Source organism: Urocampus carinirostris, chromosome 6 (genome assembly GCF_059441175.1).
Source record: "Urocampus carinirostris isolate Australia breed hairy pipefish chromosome 6, RoL_Ucar_1.0, whole genome shotgun sequence".
NCBI classification, from domain to species: Eukaryota; Metazoa; Chordata; class Actinopteri; order Syngnathiformes; family Syngnathidae; genus Urocampus; species Urocampus carinirostris.
The window spans coordinates 31,853,725-31,866,334 of record NC_142354.1 but is presented as its reverse complement, the minus strand read 5'-3'; the positions used below and the strand labels follow the sequence as shown (position 1 = coordinate 31,866,334).

The 12,610-nt window shown below is 37.6% G+C and overlaps 1 protein-coding gene and 1 non-coding gene across 2 annotated transcripts; one reads left to right on the top strand and one right to left on the bottom strand.

Moving 5' to 3' along the window:
* Window positions 1-1,315: 1,315 nt before the first annotated feature.
* LOC148364586 (protein transport protein Sec61 subunit alpha-like 1) lies at window positions 1,316-9,631 on the bottom strand. Its single transcript, XM_088338729.1, has 12 exons — window positions 9,321-9,631; window positions 8,462-8,529; window positions 8,327-8,392; window positions 8,156-8,234; window positions 7,773-7,904; window positions 6,631-6,740; window positions 6,406-6,559; window positions 6,165-6,325; window positions 4,971-5,168; window positions 4,694-4,885; window positions 4,529-4,605; window positions 1,316-2,166 (listed from the first exon to the last, which is right to left on the bottom strand). The coding sequence occupies exons 1-12, from the start codon at window positions 9,325-9,327 to the stop codon at window positions 1,980-1,982; spliced, it is 1,431 nt and encodes a 476-aa protein (XP_088194855.1). The 5' UTR covers window positions 9,328-9,631; the 3' UTR covers window positions 1,316-1,979.
* A 2,624-nt stretch (window positions 9,632-12,255) lies between these two features.
* On the top strand, window positions 12,256-12,328 carry trnaf-gaa (transfer RNA phenylalanine (anticodon GAA)). Its single transcript has one exon. It is a non-coding gene; the product is annotated as a tRNA-Phe (tRNA).
* Window positions 12,329-12,610: the final 282 nt, after the last annotated feature.

Sequence of the window (12,610 nt, the reverse complement as noted above, 5' to 3'; positions counted from 1 at the left end):
TTGAACTCACTGATGAGTAAATGTTTTGGGGCGTGTTTATCAGTTTAAATGGTTTGATTTGTACCAAGACGTAAAGAAAAAGATGGGGAAGGTGCCCGTTTACTTTTGACATTGTGTATTTGGCGTCTTCTAGTGGTAAAAAAAATAATTACAAAACAATACGTATTGATTTGAATAAGCAAAAATACATAAACTAAAAAATAAGCGTGCGTTTTAACAGAAATTTTACTCGTTGGTCGAGAAAATTTTATTTATTTCACATCTTGCTGCTTAAAAAGCTGTTTTTATCATGTCGAATTAGACAAGTTATAGAAAAATATTCATCTATCTTATCTCAACTTTTCATGCGATTTGAACTAGAGATCATATTACATTCGGATTCTTACAAAACAAGAATGATAGAAAAATATTTTATGTATGCACCCAAAAAATATTAAAAACGTAAACCCACTTTTCAAAACAAAAATTGTTCCCTTAAAAATTGTTTACTTTGTATAGTAATTTTACTGTTTTATGCCAATTTTGTTTGTTTGTTTGCAATATTCAATAAAATGTTTAAAAAAAAAATTGTGAAAGGCTGGGCAAAAAAATGGGTTTAAATTTGTTTTACTTCGAGCTTCCACAGTATTTGTTCTAGTACTTTGTAGCACTCGTGTGCACTACTGTATACAATTCAGCTACATCTATTGGTCAAATAATAGACAGTCCTTTAAAAACAGTGTGAAGTAAAGTAGAGGTCAAACAGTTATGTTAAAATTGTTGATTGCCCCCAATTAGTCTAAATATGACATTTTTGATTAATGTATTTGTAGAATAACAGTTGTAAAACAAAATTCATCAGTTTTTAATCATATTTAGGGGCACCAATTTCAGAAATATTTCTAGTCAAGAGGACATCACCTATTCAGCAATCAACAGATAAATGGCTCTGCTTCAGAAGACAGGCCTGTCACTGCCCGTCAATGAGAAAGTCTGGCTCATTTCTGAAGAGTGGGATGCTTCACACTAAAAAACAACAGCGAACAGGTGATGAAGGTGCTGTGTCTGAGTCAGATCAGGAGGCCGCTCCTGCTTCGGGTAAACATGGAAATGAGTACCATCTGTTTCATGTGGGGAGGAAACCCAACCCATAAAACAGCCAGGAGAGGAATGGGCACGGCCAGGCTGTACTAGCCCATTACACACGCCCCTATGACTCTGGTGGTTAAGGGATCCATGAAACAACAGTTGAAATATGAGCTTTTTCTCTTCGAGAGTCAAGATATTGGGCTTTTCATTTTGAAATTCAGTTGTGTTTACCAAGAGAAAAAAATGATTTGTTGAAAAAAACATAGTTTATTAACACAATTATGTCTGTCACATAAGAGTAAAAACCAAAATGAAACCCCCTTTGCGTCCATATCAAACCCACCCTCTTACAGACCCCCCAGGCAGTTATGTGCAGTGATTCAGTCTGGGAGTTAAAGAACGAGACAGCGAATCTTTAACAGCCGTAAATATAGGACAAACATACTATGTCCTACATAAGACCAGATTGAATATGAGCAGTCCGTCAAGAATAGAAACACGAAGGAAAATGTGAGCTACTCGCCCAGACAACACAAAATTACATTTTGTTCATACACTTCGATTCCTGATATGGCGCGATTGCTGACAAGGTTTTGCTCTCTACACGTCCAATTTTTTATGTCGTCTTATTTTATTGTGTTCTTTGTGTAAAACAGCACCACACACACGTGTGTGTAGAGGGATTCTTCACGAACGAAACAACCTGGGCTTGGTTGAGAAATGACTGGAGACAATATTAAGCTCAAAGCAAGGGGGGAAAAAAAAGCTCTCTTGACAAGACGTGTGAAACAATCGAACCCAGATGAAAAATGAACCGATTGTGCAAATTGCCAAAAGGAAGGAAAAAAAAAAGCTGGGAACGCAAGAGAGTGACACGTTACTGAGGTGCTATATCGTTAACTTGGCAATTTCTAGAAGAGCAGCGCTCCCATGCTTCCCACTTCGCTTTGCTCTTTCACAAAGATCTCAAAGTATTGGTAGATGATGGTCACGGCCAAGAGGATCCCCGTGCCGGAACCGATAGCTCCCAGGAAGTCAGCCATGACGGACAGGCCTCCTATACAAAGGCCACCAAAGGCAGCAGCAGTGGGGATGTATCTGCAAACAGGGAAAAAATATATTATTTTTTAATACCTGGAGAAATAAGTAATTATAGCAGGCAAACATATCTTAAATATTTGACTAATCAGCAAGTAATCACGTAAAAACATGTTCAAATTACCTTCTTAAAGATTTGTCACAGTAACCTAAACATTATACACTTGTTTTTGCACTTCTTGCTCCAAAATGCCACAAAATGACGCCAATGTTCGAGCTAATAAAACAAAATAGTTTTTCATTTATTACAACGTAGCGTACATTCTTCACAATATTATTGAATTGAACTGTCCCTGTTGTTATTGATATTAACATTGTGAAACATTGTATGCAACAAGATTAAGCACGGAACTCCAGGGTAAAACCTGTAATAAAGACTTCAGCGTGCACAAGTGCAGCGGCTAAAGGCTCACCAGGTTTATATTTCTTAACCTTTTCTTATTCATCTTACTTTGCTTTTTGGATACATGCCTGGCTAATAATGCCTACAGTTGCCAGGAACTTGTTGATTGATTTGGGACTGAGGCCAGATTTTAACTATTTTGATGACTATTTGACAGAAAGTAATCAACATATACCATAACATCATCAGCTAGTTTCTACCCAGTCTAGAGGACATTGCCGGCTTACAATACTGTAGCAGAGCTTTTAACATTATAAAAGATAATTTCCACCCAATCAATACTACGACTTGCAGGTTCAGAGACAGCTTCTTCCCCAGGGCCATCACAACCCTAAACAAACGCACAAATCTGAAATTATAGACAATTTGGGGTTTTATTTATTTTTATTGTTGCCATATGAAACAGAGAAATATCTATATCTATATATACATATGCCTTGCTGCTGCTATGTTACAATTCAATATTCTTCATTGCATTAATATTATTATAACTTAGGCCATTTTTTTCTAAGATAAAGCAAATTACAACAGAGTTGTAATTAATATTTTTTGGCCTAATAGTCTCATCTCTTTTTCTTCAAAGTCACTATATTACGGTACATATTTTACCTGGGAGTGCAATCTCCGGGCATACAATCTTTCACAAGGTTGATGAACGACAATAAAGCCAATTCCAATTGAAGAGAAAAAAATAAGACGATTAGGATAAATGGGCAAAAATAATGACAACTTCGTGCAGTAAAAATAAGTGCAATAACATTTAGCAGAAAAAAATAGGTATATATATATACTAAATCCGAGCCTAAGTGTATTGAGTTACATCATTAGAAACAATTAAATTTATTATGTTTTAAAAAAATCTTTGAAATGCTAGTCTGGATTGAGAGCATATTTGCACTAATGAATTTGCAAGTGTGTACGTATTATCAGCTAACGTCCATTAGCACAACTCTAAAAAGTAGAAATGAGGTCAGAGTCTCAGCCCCCCCAAAAAATAATAATAATTTGAGGCAATAAAGTCTTAGTCCTAATAAAATCTTTGTATGGTCATCAAATCATCCTCTTTTATTTAATGCTTTTTGCGAAAAGACTCGGTCCTAACTCTTTGCCTGCTAAATAATAAAATTATTATACTGTAAAAAATTAAAAACCATAAACCAGGCAAAAAGAGCTACACCAGGGGTCACCAACATGGTGCCTATGGGCACCAGAGGCGTGTTCAGGAGAGTAATCAGACATGTAGTCGCTTGTTAATCGCTTGCCGCGCACTGCTGAACGTTATGTAATCGCTCACTGTGATTGCCTTACTGATCCAAAATGGCCGACGACAGTACAATGGATTTCGTTCTACAGCTTGCTTTGAGCGAGTTGGCTGATATGAGCGACAGTTCGCATATTGACACAGTTAAGGTTATCCTAAACGCAGTGGAAGGGTCATACCTGTCTTGCATTGTTCACAAACATTACCAGGCAATGTAAGACGATATATTACATCGCCAACAGCACTCGTCAGGGTGAGATCCTCCATGTTCAGCACTGTCGACGCCATGTTGGAAATCAAAGTAAGCGGTCTTTCTCCCGTGATTACTCGGGCACGCGAGCGCTCAATAATCATTGGCCGTTCAGAAGCTAGCGATAGCTAGCGATAGCAATCGCTCACTCTCCTGAACACGCCTCAGGTGGTCCCCTGAGAACACCCGAGTCGCCCAAAAACTAGTTCTGAAAATAGCTCATCATTAACTGGCAAGATGTTTTAGTGGTTAATTGAGCCTATATTAACCCTACTATTAAAGAATAACAAGATGGTAGCAACATAGTAATGACATGGTAAAAACACTAATAACATGACAGTTTTTTTTAAATGCATAGCGCTTCACAATAATGAATTACCAAGAAAGATCACTCAGCTTCAGAAAGTTTGGTGACCCTGGTACTACATGATTTAAGGCTTATTTGTACCTGTTTAGCTCATGCACCATGGAAGTCTCTCTATGTCCCCTCATCACCATCTGCTGCTCTTTAAGCTGCTTTGCCACCTGACGGAATGAAACATACAAGAAATTGAAAAGATTTCTTGGACTATAGAAAAAATAAATAACTAGCATGTTTGTAACATAAACATACATCTTTAGCAGAAGACCCTGAGACTTCAATCCAGGTCTTGGAGAAGAAGGCACAAGAGCCAAGCATGAAGACGATGTAGATGACAGCGTGGACCGGGTCATCCAAAACAGAACCAAACGATTCCGGCGGAGACAGGTAGTAGCACAGACCCCCTACTGGGTAGGCACGAGCTGGTCCACCAGTCGACGTGTCCTTTATTTAACAAACAAAAATAAAATTTAACATTTATGCGATCATTCTTATTATCATGGACGTTTAATGACATTTTCTCACTTACCGACCACGTTCCCAGAAGGTTAACCAAAAAGTTTCCACTGAACCGCGTCGACAACATTTGGGAGATGACGTAAAGATTGGAGACCAAGGCCGATTGCAGGATGATGGGGATGTTGGAGGTGTAGAAGAGTTTGATGGGGTAGGTGTTGTACTGCCCACGATAGCGTGCAGATTTGATGGGAAGGTCCACTCTGAAGCCCTGATGAGTTCAACCACATTTCAGAACAAGCACATAAAACATTCTGCTACATTTCTAGAAGATTGCTTTTAATACAGCAATTCTCCTGTGCAACTCTTAAATATTAAGTTCTTGTAAAGCTGTAAGGATTACAGTTTCATGAAATGCTGATGGGGACATTCGAAACAGTATTTTATTTTAAATTGACACCACATTTGAAAAGTAAAAAGTATTTGCATAACATGAGGGTCGGCTATATTTTGTATATTTGTTTGTCTATAAAATGTTTGCTACTGTCTATAGCAGCCACAAATTCAGATACCAGTTGTCAACCTACATACACATAAATGTATGTACACACATATAAAAACATAGTGGGTGGATCCCATAACCACTAGGGACGTAGAGCCACCATTTCCTGTGATGTGTCTTGGGCAAGTAAGACATCAAGGCCAACAAATGTTTCCACCTGGTCTCGAACCGGGAAGCTTTTGCATATTAGACGAATGTGACAACCACTGCTCCACGGAAACACTATGTATACAGTATGCTGCTAAATGCTTTTGCACCATTGTTACAATGTACTATTCTTTTTCATTGCATTATTATTATAACTTGGGCCAGTCTTTCTAAGCAATACGTGAGAATTTTTTTGAGACTATCCTTTTGTCTCTTCAAAGTCTCTATTACATGTTTTACCCTCAGTGCCATGTCTAATCTTATTACATACAATATTTCACAAAGTTGATATCAATTACAATGAAAACGATTCTATCTGAAAATGTGAAGTTGGAGTTGTTAGAGACTGCAAGCCTAAAAAAAAAATCACAATAGAAAATTACATTTTATGGCATTTATTTTATGATTTATCTTTCTACATCAGTTTATCAAAACACGTTGGAATATAATGTAACATTTGAGAAATGCAAATCTAGCTAAAGACTTGGAAATATACACAATTCTGTATGAACAATATTTTGAGTGGTGAAAATAATAAATTGCAATCTCTGCACTTACCTGGAAGTATATGACCACTGCGAACACAAAAACTGTGGCAATAAGGTTCATGAGGTTGGGAAGGTTCTGCCTGTAGAAGGCTTCTCTCAGGGCTCGCACCTTGTCCGTGCGAGTGGCCAACAAGTGAAAGAGAGCAATGATGGCGCCTTCAAATTCAGTACCTGTACAAACAAGAGGCTCAGTTATTGTTTGCATTTGCTCAAATCTGGTTGAGGTTGGGTTTATTTTAGCGTGGTCGAACCTCTGCCAGTATTGACGGTAGTGGGGCTGAAAGCTTTCCAGACAATGGTCTCACAAATGTTGGTGGCAATGAAAAGGGAGATACCAGAGCCCAGACCGTAGCCTTTCTGGAGCAGCTCATCGAGCAGCAGGACTATCAAACCTGCAACGAAGAGCTGGGGTGGGGGACAGAAAAGGTTACAGCAAATCTTATAAAATATTGAAAGTAGCAGGCTAAACAAAATACCTGGATGATGATGAGTAAGCATATTCCAGCACCCATCTCTGAAGGGTCTCCATACATGCCAGTCATGACATAAACAATCGCTTGTCCGATGGTGATGATCATTCCGAACACTGCAATAGCACATATGACAATCAATAACCATGTGGTCACTACAAAATGAACGGGCATCAAAACTTAAGTGATGATAAGGGATGCATCAAAACATTAATGCCGAAAATGAGCAAAAGTGCATTGTTTGGTTTCAGCCGTAAGAAAGAACAATGCTCTGAAGACACATCTAAGGCGAAACCGGCTTTCACTCGGGGCCTAGTCTGAGTTGTATTTTTTTCCATTTTGCAGATGAGAAAGAAATGGATGTAGGACAAAACAGGAGTTGTGTCCAGTTTTAACAAACAATACATTTTTTAAAATGTATATCCCTTTGGTTCTATGTTTTTCTTAGTCGCTAGCTAGACTTTGAATAAGGTTTACACGCTAAAACCTCAAAACTAACTTGAGCAATTTTAATTTGTGAACACGTTCTTTGTGTGTGGCATTTAGCCCATTCGTCCTAGACAGTGATTGACTGATTTTAAGCTAGGTGAAGTGAGTTTAATTCACCATTATGACTTTACCGGGGCGAATATGTGAGTGTACTCGTTAATGGGAACAGACTGTGCGGACTACCACACCATCCTCGATTCGCTCCTACTCCTGTTTTCTTGTCATTGTTCACTCTTCTGTCCATTGAAAGGCAAGAAAACAGAAATGTACTTAAAGAGGAACGTTAGATCGTGCAGTGTAACAGTTACAAGCTATTTGTTTCTTTTTACTAGGCTCTTTAAGTTCAAAGAACTTGCTTGAGTTATTTGCATTCAATATCTCTCAAGAGTTTTACTTCCACTTTTTGTCCTACAGGATTTCTGTTAGAAATTAAATGTCTTTTCTTGTTATTTTAGAAAATGTAATAAATTAAACACTTTAGCATCGAGTAATATGTCTGTTAGTTATGTATCATTTTATATTGACCCATTTTAGCGAGTCAGCTAAAAAATGAAATATTTTAAACTTATTTTCGGTGTTTCACTTTGGCCAACTGTTTCACGTTTTTAGTGTCAGGCCCAGATTTTCATTTCAATGCATTCCCAGGGGTAATGACTTACATTTCTGGGCGCCATTAAAGAGAGCACGGTCCTTTGGTGTGTCTCCCACCTCAATAATCTTAGCACCAGCAAGTAGCTGCATGATGAGGCCGGACGTGACAATAGGCGAGATACCCAGCTCCATCAGAGTACCTGAAAGCATAAGTACAGTCAGCACAAGTAGAGCGGGCAGCACGTTCAGCCTTTGACCCTCCACTCCAGATAGCGAGGCAGCCTCACAGCTGATAAAAACCACAAGTTCTGTTTTTCAAATGAAAACATGACAGTATTATTTTCTATATTGCTTGTTTGCAATGATGGCGTGGGGAATATATCCTTTCTTTGGGTTAAAGAAAGGGTACTGCTCCTCCGTAAACTCGAAAGACTCATTTTAAAGAAAGCACCTCTGTTGGAAGCCAGAATGACTCTCATCCAGTAGAAGGGATCTGCAGAATCTGATGACATGATTCCAAAAAGAGGAATCTATTTCAAAGAAAGAAAAGCAATGTGTCACTGTCATCGTAAAGACAAAAATATCATAATTGAAAATTTATGAAACGTGGAAAGAAACTCACCTGACAGCACACCAGGAAGATGAAAAGTGTGATTGCTGTCCATAGTACCTTTTCCCTAAATTGGATCTATGAAACGAAAATAAATAAGTTACAAACGTACACTGAAAATTTGCAGGTGACCTACTGCCAACTTACTTTTCTTTCTGGTTTCTGAATTTCTGGCAAGACTGCACAGAATGGCTTGATGACCTCTAAAAATTTAACTGCAAAACAAACACAAACAATGTAAGGAGACTCCCTTGTTCTAAATAAAAATAAAGACAATCCTATTCTAAAACAATGAAAGTGGATTATGTGAACAACATGTCTTCAGAAAACCTTCCATGCACGCTACGTCATCACTAAATCAGCGATTGGCACATTATCATAATGTGAAACTATGTTCGGGAGCAACTAAACATAACGTGGGTCATTCTCTATTGTAAAAAAAATACTGCAAAATGGTAAATAAATTATGATCCCCGATATGACAACTTGACTTTGAATCGTTTGCTGGGGAAAACCGCTTACGTGGGACGGCTTACGTGGCCAATTCAAATCAGTTTTAACAAGAATAAATTAAGAAGACAAATTCCACTCAGTTTACCTCAAACAAATTTGATTTTCATGCTGCTTTGATTAAAAGTTAGTCCATTGAATACATTTTTCGTTGAAAGACCTTAGCCTGCAGCTAGCTAGCACCCAATCACAAACATTGCTTATGTCTCAAAAGCAACAGACCGAGACGTCACATGAAAATAAAATGTTAAAAATAGTTTTAAATGGCAACTTGTGATTATTTAAAATACATTCCTGCATATTTCATTTCGACAAACGTTTAATAATAGATCTGCTTTACGCTAGCTCAACTTGCCCAATTCTGAGCCTTAGTTAGCCAAGTAGCATACCGACGATCCTTTTTACATTTTAGCACCGATCAACGGATCTACAGCAGCAATTGCCCCAGAAAACTTCCATTGACGTTTGAAATAAATTTGCAAGAATTTACACGTACTTCCCATCGTGTCCTCGGGCCGACTCCCGCTGAGTTGAAGCTACCAGTTGTCGTGTTGATGAGAGTCAGTGTGGCTCCATCCAGCAGCTCGTTGAGAAAAGAACGAGCATTAGAGACACGTCACCAAACCAGCAGCTAAACACACGTCACTTCTCCGACTGGGATGCTCAATCGCCCGTATAGAAACACGGCCTCACTAATAAAGACAAAAACAAGATATTACACTAAATGACTTATATACAGATTAGATATACTGCCTGGTTTGCTCTAAATCGTATACTGTATTTGAAAATGGGTTTGTGGAGGGTGGTTCGCCAATCCGCCAGAGGGACGCCATAACTTTACTCCTTTGTGAAAAGCGCTTCAATATATGATACACGAAGAAGACAAAAGAGGAAGCGTAAAGCCTTTTTCTTTTTTATAAAATCTGAAACAAATGCCATTTTCCTAATTTTCTATTTCATTGACAACAATACAAAGTTGTTAAGGGAAAACAAAGTACTACAGGAATGAAAAAAAGTTAGCAAAAATATGTCAGTATAATAAAGTAAAATAAGAAAAAAAATAATAATTATGTCATGTTTAACTCAACACAAGGGGATTCTGATGTATATTATACATCACTTGCACATTGTAAATGTCAATCATTTTTTTCATATTTAACCTTTTTTTGCGGATAAACAATTTTTGAAAGAAAAAGGCTTCAGTTGGAAATTTGGTCAAACGTTTTTTAATGTCTTTTTAAAACACATATTAATCAATGTCAGTTTACGTAATCAAAACATGTTTTTTTTTTTTAATTTAAAATAGAAAATACACATTATATATAGTGTATATATTTTAAATATTTTTTTATCTTCAAAAATAAGAAGGCTGCGTTGTGGTTTATTACTCGAATTACTATTATTATTATTATTATTATTATCATTAGTTTTACTAGCAAAAAAATGTAGGCTATTTGGATTTCAGCTAAAACGTGTTTTAATATATCTTGTTGAATTTTAAATTTATAGATGTAAGTTTACAGTTTTCGAAACTATTTTTCTGATTTTGGAAGGGCAAAATTGTATTGTCTGTTACATTTGTTACTGTATAACACCGATTTTGGCTAACCTGCATTGGCTCCCAGTTAGCCATAGATGTGATTTCAAGATTCTCTTAGTATTATACAAAATCATACATGGACTTGCTCCCTCTTATCTTTCAGATCTTATTTGCCCCTACGTCCCGGTCCGAAGCCTACGATCTGAGAGTGCCGGTCTTCTGGTGATCCCAAGAGCAAAGAAGTGTTCTGCTGGTTCGAGAGCGTTCTCCATCCGGGCACCGGTGCTGTGGAATGCTCTTCCCCCTGAGATCCGATCTGCAACCTCAGTGGAAATGTTTAAATCTAAACTTAAAACTCACTTCTACTCCATAGCATATGAATAACCTACTCTTCTCGTCGGCTGAAAAACAGTCTGTGTAATATAGTGTAATAATCTGTGAAATCTGTGAAGCCCTTTGAGACTCTTCGTGATTTAGGGCTATACAAATAAAAATGACTTGACTTGACACATGGACCCTTTAAGATAGGGAGGGGTAGGCGACAGATTTGGAAGTTTTGTGCTTTGAAGTCAGCCTGTGCATGCAAGCGAACGGTGCGAGTTACGACCAACAGCAGCTCTTGTGCGAATGTTTATACCGCTTGCTATTTTGTTATCAAATTGGCGACCAGACTTAATCAGCTACTCAGTGCATCATTGTTCACATCGAGGAGCATTACAATATGTATCTTCTATATATTCGACGTGTATTTTATATTCTGCGTATATTTTATCTTCACAAATTAAAAGGACGTGCCCTTTTTTTTGTTGTTGTTATTATGGTTGATTTTGTAATTATTGACCTATTTTTAGTTGTTGTGAATGTTACTATTATTACAATTCAATTGAATTTAACTTTACCAAGCAGAACGAAAGTCCAATTTACAAGAAAAAAAAAGAATAAGCTGTTGGAAATTAAATATCAAAAATGTACCGTTTTACCAAATTGTTCGAATTACTGTAGTTATCTGACTCCATTAACCAAACACAACCTACATTCACCCAACAATTTATGCACGCTCGTTTCTTGATGGAAAAGATGAACAAGAGAGCCGACATTTCCACACACGGGCAGATTTAATTTCATTGATAACTTAACTAACTGTTCTCCATCGAAATCGGACGAATTAGCGTCGTCGGAATCTCTGAAAAGCCTTTTCTGAAGTCCTCCAGCCTTCTCCTCTCGACCCACGTCTCCCTGCAAGATGGTCTGCCGACTCCTCCCATTGGCGCGCCAACGAAGCCCAACGCAAGCTTCACAATCTCAGAGACGAGCGTCCGATGTCTGTGGTTCCTCAAAACAACGGAGACCGTTTCTCAAAACAATTCCTGCCGTCCTCCGTCATCAGGGCCTTTCTGCATCTGCATGTTCTGATTATCTTATAAGCCTTACATCTCGTTCCCGCCATTCCTGTAAACAATATTTCCTACCAGGGTGCCCTGAACTTTCACTGCTCATTGACTAAAGGCACAGTCAGTAAATAACTACAGCATTAAACTCAATAAATGTAACTTGTATTCAATCGTATAAATTCCTTTATAGTCAAATGTATAAAATCCTTCAAAGCCAAGAACACAAACTAAATAAAATGTTATAAAGCTTTCACAGCGATGATTCCACGATTGTCTGATATTTATTCAAACGTAAAATGATACACACGATTCCTCCTTATTATTAAAATTATTATCATTAACATCATCATTTTTATTTTCGTCTAGTTACTCAAACTCTGATGGGATTTCTTTTCTAATGTTATTATTTGGATTTCTGCCACGTCCGAGTTCATCAATGACATGTTTTAAACATTTGTAACGTTTTGACGTCTACCATTAGAAAACGAGTAAAAATGCGAGCCGAAATAGCTCAGTTGGGAGAGCGTTAGACTGAAGATCTAAAGGTCCCTGGTTCGATCCCGGGTTTCGGCAGTCTCGCGGGATTTTTTAGTTCCATCAAAACGAAATGAATTCTTCCTTGCTTCCAGTTGAAATCTGCCGTATTCTGGTAAATCCATGCAAGTCGATTGCTTTGGGAAACAGTGTACATATATCCACTAGATGGCGTCCTGGTACCCGTTTATTATAAATTTTGTATGTTTGAATGAGTAGGGCTAAAAACACACACTTATGTATTGAACTAGGCGTTTCTTGAAGTGGGAACGATATTTATATTCAAACGTCATCAAAGCAAAACCAATTCAATCCCGCAAT

Excerpts from the sequence above, each read along its gene's own strand:
- LOC148364586 (XM_088338729.1), bottom strand. Across the intron at positions 8,235-8,326 it reads TCTTCCTGGTGTGCTGTCAG|ATTCCTCTTTTTGGAATCAT; the intron begins GTGAGTTTCTTT and ends TCTTTGAAATAG. Across the intron at positions 6,560-6,630 it reads GCTTACTCATCATCATCCAG|CTCTTCGTTGCAGGTTTGAT; the intron begins GTATTTTGTTTA and ends CCCCCACCCCAG.